The 15,168-nt window shown below is 35.5% G+C and overlaps 1 protein-coding gene across 1 annotated transcript in view; it reads right to left on the bottom strand.

Annotated features, from left to right (window-relative positions):
• LOC130584181 (connector enhancer of kinase suppressor of ras 2) overlaps positions 1 to 15,168 on the bottom strand; it is a gene marked incomplete at its 3' end in the record, with an annotated part of 168,858 nt that overhangs the window by 77,250 nt on the left and 76,440 nt on the right. Inside the window, exon 7 of the mRNA XM_057384002.1 lies at positions 5,846 to 5,965. Coding sequence (XP_057239985.1) covers positions 5,846 to 5,965 — 120 coding nt within the window. The remainder of the gene's footprint in view (positions 1 to 5,845; positions 5,966 to 15,168) is intronic.

Raw genomic sequence — 15,168 nt, 5'->3', positions numbered from 1 at the left:
AGCTTATAAACAGACAAAAGTTCCTGCATGGGTAGTCCAAGACAGTGTCTCAAATATGCCTTTCCACCAAGCTTTAATTCAAACATTTTAACAGCACTATGACACCAGGAGAAGGAAAAAAAGGAGAAATAATTGGCATATACTGAGCATTCAACAATTTCTGAGGAATCTCCTTTCCCTCAACCTTTCCCACTTCACTGAAAGCAGGGAAACATTGAGAGTCTGMATAAACATCCTCTTCATAACCTACTTTTTCTCTTTTTAATCAGAGTGCCTAGTTCAGGAGCAGAATGCACTCACTGCTGAGTAAGAATGGTGAACAGGCAAAGAAGACACATCAAGCTGGACTAATCTAGTTGGGGACCAGAACTGACAGACATTTTGGTAGCAGAAACAAGGAAGCATACCTCAATTAACAAAGTGGATAATATCCCCAGTAAAACAAACCAGGGACTTTCTCAGTTTCTCAGAAGAGGGGCTCAAAAGTGAACTCCTAAATTGTTCTGCACAATTACACAGTGTTAATGGAATCAAACCCAGTTGTTGTGCTGGAAGGTAACAAATCCAGAATTTCCTTATTACTACACACAAATCCCTGACATCATCCTTCAACTTCCAGCTCCTCTGTGAACCCTCAGTAATTTCTCCATTGATTGGCGCCATCACACAGCTTTTGCTTAACTCAAATACAGAATGGCTTTTTCATGCATTTATCCTCACAACACCCCTGTGAGGTAGGGARACACKAATATATACACATCTTAACTAATATACAGATATCTGACAGGAGGCATCACGAGCCACACAAGAGGCTGAGATATGTTGGTATCTGTTCCTTGGTACACACACCCACCCTCAAACCACCACCACCACCAAGCAGGGCTTCAACCCCTCTCAGATACAGATCTAAGTGCAAAATGGCAAAACCTAAAATGACAGAGACCATGGTGACAGGAACCTTGAGTCAGGTCCCCACATAGAGCAATTTCAGAAAAGCCACATCTTCATTTTTATTAACAGTGCTGCTTTCAACCTTGAACGTCAGGGTGAAAGCCAAGGGAAACGTCTCACAATGGTTACACAACATTTAGTTTTGTGCAAAGCTTTATTCCAAAGGATAGTAAGTTCATCCAAGTGTGCTACCATTCCAGAGTGCAATTCACATCCAATCTAGTCTTTTTCCACAAATTTGAAAGACTTTGAAAATGCAAAAGAGGAGAAAGAACTTTTGCAGAGTGTTCTGTAAAGGCTAGGATCAAGATTTTGCACACATTAAGAAAGAGGGAAGAAGAAAGCGAAAAAAATCCACCCTAGATTGCATTTATTCCACATGTGCAAAATTAATAAATACTACATTTGTACTGTGTCACATTAATTTTGCAAGAACAAACATAATTCCTGTTATGAAGCAGGTTTTAAATGAGGGGAGGTAACATTTTGCAACACAAAAATGAGCCCCTTTCAGCCACGTTTCTTCACTCCTCGTTTTAAGTGAACAATATATGGGAAATTGTATAGAGAAAAGAAYGTTTCTGATTTCCAATTATTTGATCTGGAATGGAAATAAGAATACCACAGGCATTTACAAGTTTTTTCTCTCTCTGCCTCCTTGTGGCTGCACAATATCAACAGTACTTTTAGCAATCAAGAATACAGGGGAGATCAGTGTGTGCTCTGTCCATTTGCACTGAAAGAAATTGGTATTSAAAGATAAGTCCCTAAGAATTTACAAGAATCAGTTACACCAGATAAAAGGAAAGAGAATTCCATTTATAAGACTAAAATAACCATAAGCTAACCAATCTAGTAATCAGGAATAAATGTATGCCTGGATTAAAAAAATTAGTAACTCATGCTTAATTACATGAGAAGATCACCCTGATCAGCTATGGGAGATCTCTAATTCCACACCAATCATTACAATTTGTCTTAGTGATTGAGTTAAGGGTTAGAAAAGAGACCTTTTGTGGGTTTTTTTTTTCTTTTTTTTCCTTTTTCTTTCTTTGTTTCTGTTTATATTTTTTTTAAGAATGAAAACAGAATGTGATCTATTTCTAACATATTTCGTGCAATGCTGGATGGAAAAGGAAAGAAGATACAAATTCCATTTTATCACACTTATAATTGAATTTTTACTTTCACTCCATTTTCATGGAGCAAAATTGCATGTGTCCCTTTAACCTCAAACAGCTCTCAGAATGCTGTTCATAACTCTTTCCCAGCTCTTCCAGTATTTCAAACCAAAAAATTCAGGAGAAATATCAGGAATAGTAGTACATTGGATTCCTGGAAAGGGAATCATCAGTGCACTTCAATCAGCTGCCACACCTTGCTGTACCTATGACTTGTATTTTATGAGTGATTTTTTTACATAACAAGTTTCTTCTTTTTTTTACATGACAAGTTTCTTTTGTGTTTGCTTCAGGAAGCAAAAAGGAGCCCCGAACAATCACTCTCATGTTCTAATGAATTTACCTTCACATTTCTGAACCCAGCAAGCTTGAAATCATATCACAGTCACTTACCTGACTGGGATTAAAATGATTATATAAACAGGAAACAACTGAAATTCAAGATTAATCTTTGCTACASTTCTCTGATATTATTCTTCTATATTAAAAGCAAAAACAAAGTAGAAAGTGACTGCTGCAGAAAAAGTACCCAAGGAAAACTTTTCCTGCTTTTTATCTAAATACACTCACTGTTTTCAGTCAAGCAGCAATATTCTTAAGTTTGTTTAATGGCTAAACATATTACCTAAGCCAGTGAATTTTGTCTCTGTATATCAGTAATGTAAAAACATACAAAATGAAATTCCTCTTACTAATACAGATGAAACAATTCGCAAGTCCTCAAAAAAAAAAAAAAGAAAAAATTAAAGAATTACACATAGCAGCACATTGGTGAACACGAATTTGACCACATGAATCCATTTTAAGGCTTTTAAAATAATTTTCTACCATTACAACTCTTTTCACCCTTCTTTCAGTCTATATCTCTTCCCCCAGCAATCCTCACTGGAGAACACATGAATGCAGCCAATCACAACAGACAAGGATAGAGAGAAAACAAAAAAAAAGGGGGAAAAAAAAATAAACAACAAAACCAATACCAAACCCCACTCATAACTTTGTTTTACCCAGAGAGGTTCTCCACATCATACCCTAAAAACATTTTCCACTTGACAGGTTTAGTTGCTTGACAGGTTATTTAGTCATAGGTGTTAGGTAGTTTTGTATCTATAAGAGATGATAAACCCTGCAGCACATTTACTTGTTTTTTCTTCATTCAGGTATTAGTTTTGACAATTTGCATTTACCTCTGACAAATACTTACGTTTCCACAAGCAAAGACCAAATATAGTGAAGGAACTGTTTGTGCTGATTAAATCATCCAATCATGCTCCAATATTTTTTTAAGTTGTAAAACCTTCAAGCATTTTCATAATTCCATCATATATTTACCATGAGTTTAGGGAAACAGCATTGTTTTCCAAACTTTAAATTTCCTTGTCTTCTCCTTTCCTTTTTCTCTCCCAGATTTACTTCTTAATATGACTTTGAGATGTTAGACATTCTGTTTACAATGGGTGACAAAAATCTTCCCAGTTAGAAGCCATCATTGTCTTTTTTCTTCTGCTTGAAGTCCTTCCATCTTTACAGAACATTTTATTTAGTGACTGGTAAAGCCAGCACAGAACTGTCACGTGGGTCAAAAATCTACAACAAAGTTGACAATAAACCATTTTTCCACCTCCATCATTGCACAGATCCTGGAGGAAGGTCCACAAATGATTGAGCTTCACATTTATCCAAGCGTTTTTGATATGTAGAGAATATTCACAATTCCAAGCTCCAGTTCTTAAAGTGACACCCTCAGCACTCAGTGGGGCAATACTGATGTTTATTCACTGTGTCTTAATTCAGAGGTATTCGTTTAAAAAAGCAAACAAACAAAAGACCAACAACCCAAAAGCATGTAAAGCACCAAGAATTCCATGACAAAGGTGATCTGTCAGTAAGATTGGAGCTGTTACAAAGGGAAGGGATGATTTTCACTCTCCTGGTGCAAATACCCCATCTCAGTGCCTGCTCTGGAGAGCTCACAATCTACACAATTCTGAGGCAGAACAATAGTGGCACACAGGAAAGGATGAAGAAAAAAAACATTGCTGTGTCAAAATGGCACTGTATCCTTCTAAGGCTTATATACAGCTATTTTCCTTTTTGAAAAAAATACATAAATTCTTATTACAACAATGACATCAAGACCCTGTTAAGTTGGTTTATAAGTACATAAAAACGAAAAGCCCYGCCTTGAAGGGTTTCCAGTTTAAACAGACAAGACAGACAGAGGGTGTAAAACAGAGACACAGAGAGGAAAAGAGATTCTCTCATCAGCTACCCAGCAGGAACAGACCCATGAAAAAACATTCTTATTTACAAAAAATACCACTCAACATTTCTCAGTTCCTGGGAGTTCACACAAACCTACACAAAGACTTAAATGAGAGGCAAAAACTAAAAAAAAAATGTCACAAGACAGAAAAAAAAATTCAAGTTCAGATAAAAATGGACAGAACTCATAAAAAAGTGATCAAGAGAAAGGGGAAGATTTCCTCATTACAGTAGAAAGTAAGGTTTCAAAAGGTTGACTGCAGTGAGGTGGTGGAAGAATTAAAATTACTGGAGAAAGGGAGGGAAAGAGAGGAAGGAGAGAATCCATGAGAAGCTGAAATCCTGAAGGACAAATTTTAAATGGATTCAGAGATAAAAAAGAAAGTTAGTAGAGGAAGGGAAAACAAATTGTAGACTAAAACAAAGGATGGGGCCATATTTACTAATCCAAGTGTTTGGGGTTTTTCCTCATAYTTGAATTGCAATTTTCCAAAATAATGGAAAATCAATTTAGARTACAATTGCTCAAAATAACTTGGCATACCAACTTTGCCAAGAAAAACAAATCAACTCAAAACCCAGCAACAACCAATCCACAAACCAAAATATTCTACAAAACTACAACATCCAGACAACCTCAAAAACCTGCTGCAAAGAGAACAGCARTCCTCCTTCAAGACTGTTCATGAAAATGGAATGAGAATAAAGCTTGGGCAGAAGTTGCAAAGGCTATTTCTTTAGACAAAAAAAATGTTTAACTGTATTGTGATTACCACCATTTCTACCTCCAAAAATTAYGGAAACAAATGTTACTAATGATGTAAAGTCATACATCTGGAATTGTGATCAGTGTTGGTTTTTTCCATGCAGAGGGTGTTGGATATTTGAGTAAACAAGAGATCAATGGTCAGCTCTTGAACAACAAATACAGGATGGCTGCATTAAGAGACTTTACAAGCATCTGRTTAAGAATGCAAAATTCTTGCAATAAAATTCAATGAGTTACTTAACAGCAGTGCTGTAGAGCTCTCAAATAACTTATAAAATAGCTTTATATCCCAGTGATACTACGAAATATTTTCCAGAATCTGACAGGTTTTGTGCATAAGCCCACGCAAACTTCTTGGTTGAGTTGATCTTAGTAATTTAAGTTCCTTCAGACTTCAAGATCCTGGAACAATCTGAACCATTTTTCAGAAGCTGGTATAAATGGCAAGAACTTCTTAGTCATTTCTCCCTGTTCACTGAACTTTGCATACTTCAGTCAGCTTTACAAAATACTTCCCTGTACTGTCCCAGCTGCATGAGAAACCAAACTATTTTTAAACTTAAAAACCAGAAAATGCTAAAATGTCCTACTCCTTTTCATATGTACAACTTGTTTTTTAAAAAAAAAAAATCACTTTCTCATCCTGGATGATGGGTTTGATTAACTGCGTACTTCTTACCAGCCCTTCACTTGGCTTGATGTTTGTAAGCTGGATCACTTCAAGATGGGCAGACTGGGAAACCAGTGGGTCAGAAGAGAGGGAGATGATGTGGTCACAGACACCAGAGAGAGTTTTACACTAGGAGAGAAAAAAAATAAAAGAAAATGTCACAATAAACGTAGCTATTTGYATATCGATATTCAGTTTAAACCATCACATTTTTGAAGCACATACAAGGCAGAGTGATGTAAATTCTGAAATACATTATCTGTGATGATCCTGAATTAGCACAGCACCAGAGAAAGGAAGAAAAGGAGGCAAATGCTTTTATATCTGAGCAGAGATAAAAAGGATTGCCATGCATTCTCAGAGATGGGTGACATGCTCAGGCACATGGGGAATATGTGGTGAGCTCCACCCCACACCCATCCACATTTTCTGCATAAATAATAAATGCCTCAAAGCCCTTTAACTTCCACTGAATGTGCAGCTGCTCAAAAAGATGAAAATCAGCCCTTAATGACAACAGGTAACTCCCATGAACTAACTCTATTAGTTATTCCATACTAATAAAACCTGTTAATTGTTTCTGGACTAGGCTTCTCATGTTATACAGCTGCCAAACATGATTTACTATTGCAAGACATGAAGATTACAATAAATCACCACTTCACAGTGGGATAGCTCTTAAACCAGTTACTGTTGGCAGCCTCTGCAGCAAGACAGAAAAAATTTCCAAAAAGGCTGAGACTGAAATTAGCACTGTTTTATGTGCTGATCTCTCACTCCCTAAACACCCTCTTCTCAGAAGAAGGAAAGTGAGGTTTTCCTATCATTCTCTGTGAGAAAGTGATTTTTGAGAGTTTCAATGTTTTCCATTTAGTCCCCTTCCATCAACTTTAAATTATTTCWCTGTTCAGGTTTCCAAATGCATCTCTGTCAGCAAATTCAGGGATTAGGACATTRTCCAGGTCCCAAAACTGTGGGTATTTCTAAAACCAATTAAGAACTGCTCTGAAATCAAAACATGAAAACTAACCAGTCTCATCAAATGACTGAAACACAACTGCACACAACCATTGCACAAAGATTCCAAAGTACAGTTCTTACAGTAAAAAAAAAATCTACAACAATGTTATGGAAAAATAATGTAACATTGTGTATAACCTCCTGCCAAATCAGCATAGTAATTCCAAATGGAAAATTACAAATATCTTATGTAAAAGAAAAAATAATTTTTAAAAAAGTGATGCAAGCAAAGAAAAAAAAAATCAATGATAGTGACATCTTAATCCCGTTAYATATCAGCACACTGTGATTTTTYTCCTCTTTAAATTGTTTACAAAYAGWTGAAGGTTTAGGMTTSTATACAAATCACTTATTYTATTGAGCAATGATGTTTCAGGATGAATAAGCAAAACAGAATCACATGGAAAATATAACAAAGTCTGTATAACCAACATGACCTTCTTCCAGAAAAAATATTACCTTCAACATAGCCACACACACCACCCTTCTACTTTTTGATGATGMAGAACAAAGGAAGTCAATAAATATRTAAAATGAGGTTAAGAATGGTTTGTGCTTTAACTGAACTACAAAAAAAAAGTGAAAAAGTGAACTTTATTGAAATTTGGGCTTCTTTAATGGTTTTTGGATGCATGAAAATTGAGTTGAGCTGGTATTTTTAAAAGGTAAAATTACATAACAAAAATGAAAGCTTAGGTTTCTGTTTATTTGTGCTTTTAAATACAGTGTTAGCATGTTATTTCTRTTTTCATTTTGTAACTGCATTGACAATTATTGAAAAACCACTTAAAAAAATTACAGAGCACTCAGCTGTTAATGCAAAGTGAAGAGACTCACACTGTAAATTATTCTCTAAGATGAAAATGGAATTTTTCATATCTCTTTAGACTTGTATTCACCCACCTATCCTTCCTATTAATTTCCTCTAAATCCACTAAATTTATGGGGTTCTTAGAAGTTTCAGAGAAACTTCTATTTATAGTGAGTTAATTTCTTTTCCTCCAATTTTCAACTGTTGCATTGCAGCGAGATGGCAAAACACACAGAAAAAGTGTTCTTACCACCTAACACATTAAAATACACGTTCTCAGCTGCCTTGAGAGATGATGGGGAAAAGAGAGGAGTCAGGCAAGTCCAGGATGTGGAACAGAGCAGAAGTTTAAGGTGAGATAAATTAAATAGCAGCTGCTCTCTCTCTGTCTCCCCATGAGAGGGGTACAGACAGTCTATACAGTAATGACTGTGCTGATCAGCATTCCAGTACAGTTAAAGTGTTGCCTTGAAAGGGCAGTTTCTAATGACACAGACATGGTTAAGGGGATAAAAAGGGTTTTCCCTCGGGATTTGGGATCCCAGGTGCACAACTTGATGGCAGAATGCACACCCGTGTACAGCACGGGTACAAGTTTTATAGGTTTCAGGAATTAGCAAATCTATCTAGGATTCCCCAATGAGATACAAGTTTTATAGGTTTCAGGAATTAGCATATCTATCTAGGATTTTCTAATAAGAAATGCAATAAATGTAGTAATGTTTCTTTATTCTAATGAATTCTTTCTTAGGATGAGGCCAGAGCCCAGTTTACACAAGATGTTCTGGACAGAAGGCTTCACCCAAGGCTGAGCTCAGGTTTAAGATAGCACAGGGCACACTGAGCTCTTCCTCAGGATGTTTGGTCTCTCTGCCCAGCAGAACTCCTAAACTGAGCTGGAATATCAAGCTTCAGGAATTACAAACACGTGGGTTAAGGGGTACAGGTGGATGCATAGAGGGTACAGAAAGCGTAAAGGGAAAAGCAAAAAATCATCAGGCATCAATACTGGTTGCAATCCTAAAACAAGGTGGTCGAAATATTTCCAAAGAGGAGCTCTGGGAATATTGGGTGCCAAAATCACCAACACCCAAGTTGCTAGGATAACAAAATTTGTCATATGCTTCAATGTATTTTTAAAAGTTCATTGTCTTTGGGGCTCACAGCTTTCTTTGATACTCCCACTGCAGTCCAACAGCACTTTATCCTTATAAATGATTATTCACTTAGAAATTTTCATTAAATATTCCTTGGTTRAAGAGCTGAACTAGAAGTAGGATCAAGTTATCTATCTGGCTTATATTAAAGGCAAATTTTCATGAGCTCTGAGCTTGTCCAGAGAGAGTCAGAAGAGCAAGGAGCACACACACACAGGTACCTTGCCTTTGCAGTGGGGAGGGCAAATTMATGTATTTCCTTGCCTTTTTACTCTCAAGAACATCTCATTCACAGTTTGTGTTGATAATATACTAATCAGCATRAATTGGCATACAAACAAACCAGTCTGCTCACCAGGAGCATGCTTCCTCCCCACTAAGCATCTGTATGGAAAAAGACCTCCAAGCCTTCCAAGGCAAAGATATTGCCACGTGGCACCCAAGGCACTAAAATTTTGCAGTTTTTCTACTCATTTTGCTCCTTACAATTTATAAACACCTTATTTAATTTCATGAAATTTAAATATTTAATTATTGTAATTATTCGGAACAAGCTGTATTTTAGTTCCACTAAAATCAGATAGCAGTCACCTTTTCTCTCAAGTGACCTGTGGATGCTTTGTAAAACCACACTTGCAATTATGAAAACATTGTTAAGGAGATCAGGATCCTTTATTATTTGTAAGTGTTGATTGTTTGCTGCAATTCATGATTAGTTACTGTAAGACACACAGGAAGCCAAGGATCCAATCGCTCCCACAAAAATCAGCAGGCATTAAAAATCCCCAACCTTCCTCAAGCTGCCCTCAGTTCCCAGGATTTGTTCCCAGGAAAGGATTTGTTCAGCCCAAAAAAAAAAAAAAAAAAAAGTTACAAAAGATTAACTGAGAGAAACCAACAGATAATTACATTTTCCCCTTTTGTCACATGGTCCCTGTTCTCACTTTAAGCCTTAAAGCAATGATTTCAGTTCTCTTTTGCAGTAACTCATCACTGCACTTCAGTAATAAATTCTCCTCTCTATTCAAGTGACACACTTATAATTGCAGATTGAAGCTACAYCACAGCCTTTGTGTGCAAAGCTAAATGATTCAGAGGAGAACAAAAAATATCACCACACAGCACCTCGTTGTTTGGTAAAAAATTCAAAGAGAAACATTATGTTTCCCTCAGTAGGCAGCTACTTTATGCCTCAGAGCTTAAAGAATGACAGATAATATTTAGTTTCTACCTGCATTTTTGGACTGTAGGGTAACAATTTCTTAGAGTTTTTCCACAATTGCTCCTTCTTTCAGMCAGGGGGATGGGGTGACTAAATTAAAGGTGACTAAATTACATCTGCATCTGTCCCGTTTTGCTGTGGCTGCTCCAATTTGTGCTGGAAAAATCTCTGTGCTCTGCAGCAAAGTGAAGAACCCACAGACATAATTTCAGGAGCCTTCCCTCAACCTGTCCATCTGCTGTCACCAAGCATTTCTGCTCAAGCAAACAGACTTAGCTTTGTCCCCTGTCCTTAATTTTACCCGGGCTAGTGGCTGAGCTTAAATGTATTTTGCCAACAGAAACTGTGTCTGTCCCCCAGACACAATGTGAAATTCCATTTAAAAGAAATAAACAAGTTTAAGTAGATCATTTCTTCTTAAAACTGCCTAAGTTTTCAATCAGACTTCTTCCTTTAGATACATTTTATCTGTTTACTTGAATAACACAGTTTAGTTTACTGCTTAACCTATATACAATACTGAAGCATCCTGGTTTAAATATTTTCCCAGGATTGAGGGCAAGAAAAGCCTTCCCCATCAGCCCTAAATCTGAATGGGGAATAGGATACCAATAGGATATATGGACTTTCAAGACTAAAAGCAAGAAAAAAACATCCAGGTAACGTTAAGCTTAGGCTGTTAGTTTAGTTAGTCCAGGTAACGTGAAGCTTAGGCTGTTAGTTTAGTTAGTCCAGGTAACGTGAAGCTTAGGCTGTTAGTTTAGTTAGTTACAGCTGTCTAAAATGAATGAAGTCCAACTAAAGAAAGCCAAACCAAATAATAACAAACCAATTAATTTTAGTCTAAAACCATTGTTACATGGTACAGAACACATCAGTAACTCCCACAAGTCTTAAAATCAAGTGAGCCTGAACATGCACTGGGACATGTGTGATGTTTAAAGAGTGAACTGAATCTCTTGGTTGCAAAAAGAGAAGAAGTTACAAATAGAATAAAGCTTGTTTGATCAAATTWACAAGGTACAGACTCTTGAAAAGCAAAAGCTAGCTACTTTTTTTTTCTTTTTTTTTTTTCTGAGACTATAACAACTGTGCCGTTAACAATGTATTTTTAAGTCCATTATATTTTATAACAAATATTCAAACGTAGTGGGTAGGAGCAAATTATCATCACTGTGGTTTAAACAAAGCTCTTAGAAAAAAAAGAGAACATCCTGATCCACTGCTTGTTCCTCTCTTTTTCAACTTAGTAAGTCTTYTTTCATTTACATAGCTCATTTGTTTTTCAAAAAACTTCTGAATATTGGCTTCACTCTGCTGATCCACTTTCTACAGTTTTCCAACTCAATAAAACTGTATTTCCTTTTTGCAGGAAACACAGCCTAACTTCAAAAAAGTGAAACTCCTTTAAAAAACAGAGTTTTTTTCTTATGGAATTAAACTAAAAACATTAAAAGAAAAATTATTAAATTTTTTTAGTTAAAACTTATTATTAATCTGACTGGAGAGTGGCTTCGACTTTCTATAATTAGTTCTTCTAGCTTTGCTCTCCCTTTAATACTCYACTGCTTCACATGGATTAATGTGAACTGGATATTTCCATCATACACAGCCTYGAACAGCTGGATGGAATCAATGAGTTATTCTTCAAATATTTTAAAACTCCACTCAGACTTTTGCARCTATTAACTTATAATTCCCCAAATAAGCAGATATAAACTGATAGCCTTTTAACTTGAGCAGTTCTCCAAATATTTTATCATCTCAAGTTAAATCACTATAAAAATTCTAAATAAGAACTACCAAGAGTRTACTAATTTTGAATTTTGAAGCCAGCACCACACCTATGGCTTATCCCTTCCTTTTTAGGCCGAGTGTATTCTAAAACCTGTTCGTCTGAAATAATTAACGTTTTCTACTTCCATGTACTTCTGTTGGTATTATTTTCTAGTGCTATTTACATTTATAATAATAATGATAATAATGATAATAATGATAATAATGATAATAATGATAATAATGATAATAATAATAATAAACTATTTATTTATTATATTGCTTACTTAGTAAATGCTACCCTGGGAAAAAAACATACTGAGAAGTGAAATGGCAGAAATACGAAGCATTTCTCTTTATTCATGATTATTTTAGAAATATCAACATTTTAATAAGCAAAATCCAACACACTATTTCTGTGTGGTTTTATGCTYCTTATTCCACAGAAACCAAGTGTTTTTGAGAATGAAGTCATAGGAAAAAAAATGCAAAACCTAAAGAAATGTAGTTGTCTTTAATTATTTCAACACTCCTACAATTCTAGGACAAAAAATTCTAGAAAATACTTTTTTTTTTCCCCAGACACAATTTGAAATTCCATTTAAAATAAATAAACAAGTTTAAGTAGGTCATTTCTTCTTAAAACTTCCTAAGTTTTCAATCAGAGTTCTTCCTTTAAATACATTTTAAAACTTCCAAAGTTTTCAATCAGACTTCTTCCATTAGATAAATTTTATCTGTTTACTTGAATAATAAAGATTAGTTTACTACCTAACCTAACACCATAAGTGACATTCAAAACGCTTTTTCAAAGCATTTAAACGCAAAATGCTTGGAAAAACCAAAAATATTTATTTCTTGAATATAAGCTGAAGCTATAGAGTTCGGTTTCCACAAAATACCATTTCTTAAAACGAAAATACCTGAAAAGCTAACGTGAATATATTAATTGACATTGAAAAATACTGTCTGTGGACAAGTGATTCAGCAGTCTCTAAATGCACTCAYACTGTCACTTCTGAAGGAAAGAGGGCATTAATTTGCTTTTCAAAAAAAAAATTACTGCAGTTAGAATATGATTTTATGAACTATTTTTTGGCCCTACCTAATTAAAGCAAAGCAATCAATGATCCAAAAAGATATTTGAGAGAGCTCCAGCCCTTGAACAACAGTACAAGTCAAAAAAAAACCTTTTCAGTCAGTGAGTAATGGAGATGTTTGAYCCAGAACACAAGTTGAACATAAAATAAACCACTGGACCACATCCAGCTAATGTGTGTGTACAAAAATCTACTACAGATCCAACAGTCTGCACCTAAGGTGGTAAATAAACAGTTAGAGTACATAACTGGCCTTTAAATTATGGGTGTTTTTTTTTTTTCATTTCTGTACCTCTAGTTCTTTTTAACTTGTATACAAAATATCTTTTAAAATTTAACTTCAATCTTTAGTAAGAACAGTACCTTGCACCAAGACTCCCTTATGCTAATTGCATGAAATGCTAAGTGTTGTAAGTCATTTCCTTTCACTTTTTTGAAAAACTTGTTTCCTTGTGTCATGAAGGGAAAACGGTTCATGAAATGATCTGGGATGAGCCCACAAATTTGAATTCAACATCTTCTTTAAGTCACCTGAGCAAACACAGCTCTGTGTCTGTATCTATCATTGAAAGGCAGCTGGGACTCTGGTCAAACAGCACTTCAGATGGGAAATGGACTGTGAAAATGGACTTCAAATAGCAAGATCTTGGGATTTAAGAAGAGACAATTTACTTTACAATGTGTGTGCACATGTCCTCTCAATCTTTCCTAGTGCTCCCAGTATCTCTTACTCAAGATGCCTTCTACGTCTTTCCTAAAATTTACCACTTTTTATATCAGAGAACCTTATTTTTACTGCTGGATYTCTCCCCCCACCAGTCTAAGGGGCTAAACCCACAACACCTTTTTCTGTGTTCCAAAGAGAAGGGTTAGAGGAAATTGTGACTGCTTCCAATTCCAATTCTATCATCAACCTGCACATGTAAAATACTACCTTTTAAACACGAAATATGACCTTAAGTGCCATCTTCTAATTATTTAGTCACTTCATTTCTTTCACCAGAATTGTTTTTGTTCAGCCTTTTCCTCAACAAATCCTACTGATCATCTGATATGCAACATGGTCAGAAATTATCTAAGTTACATGAGATACATATAGCTGTGTTTAAYCCATATATAGTCATATTTAATCCATGTAGGGTCATTTTTAATCCACAGCTTCACTACAACATCCAACACTGTTCATTTTTCCTTTCAAGCTTGGGCAGTGATCACAGAAGGTACATTTATATCTATGATCACCTGTGACCACAGTAAAATTATTGCAGACTAAAGAAATAAACCTACAAGAATCTGAATGATGTAAGGTAACTTTTGAGACCTGTCTTGACTTTGTACACTCATGTATTTTATATTAATCCCTCTCAATTTCCTCAAGATTGTCTCTGGAAGACTGCATAAAGCAATGCTTCAGCAGCTCTAAATTCTGGCAGCCCTCTTTACAATTCTTTCTGCTAATTTGTAAAAGGTAGATACTGCATAGAGATGTTAGAACTCCCAGCTCTTCCAGCAGACAACAAAACTTTGAAAACCAGGCTACATATAAAGATTTCAAACTTAYAGCACTTCAACTTTTGCCAAGATTACGTAATAAAAGACTTCATTACTTAAATACTTGCAGAGATTTATTGATCTAGCACACATGATGATGTCAACCTCACTGCATTTGCTAATTCTTTGTCTCACACCTGAAAAAATGTCAGTGAAACTTATAAATACAAGGTGACTTTTTATTCCGTATCACTGTGAAACCAAAGCATCAAAACCATACAGAATTCTGCCTGCCAAGCACTTCATATGGAACACTATGAACAAAATAATTGTTTTTTTAAAAGATATTTCCAAATTTACTGGGAAGCTGACCTAAAGAAATCCAGTATTTTCTTGCTTAAGTTCTGGTAATAAGAACAGTAAAATATCAAAACCTACCTGAATGTGAAATAAATTAGACTCATCTATTACTCACTCTTAAAGAAATTATCCTCACTTCTAACTTTTAGAAACAAGCTCTGGGTTAATGTAATACTAATGAAAGTTCAGCCACAACATGAAATACAATTTAATACCTAAACCTTAGGTGCAGCCTTCAGACAAGGTTTACTCAAGCTTTGGACTCTCCATGCAGCAGCCTTTAAAACTCATCATGCCCTGATAAATTTCATCTGCTTTTTTTACTATTATTTTATAGCACTGCAGATTCTGGTGAGAGACCAATGCATTTTTGCTGAGGATTCAAAAGAAAACAT

The sequence above is a fragment of the Malurus melanocephalus genome, unplaced genomic scaffold, assembly GCF_030028575.1.
Source record: "Malurus melanocephalus ecotype Western Australia unplaced genomic scaffold, MMel_1.1 scaffold_673, whole genome shotgun sequence".
NCBI classification, from domain to species: domain Eukaryota; kingdom Metazoa; phylum Chordata; class Aves; order Passeriformes; family Maluridae; genus Malurus; species Malurus melanocephalus.
Note: the sequence above shows the minus strand (reverse complement) of the source record. Positions and strands in the feature narration are given on the sequence as shown.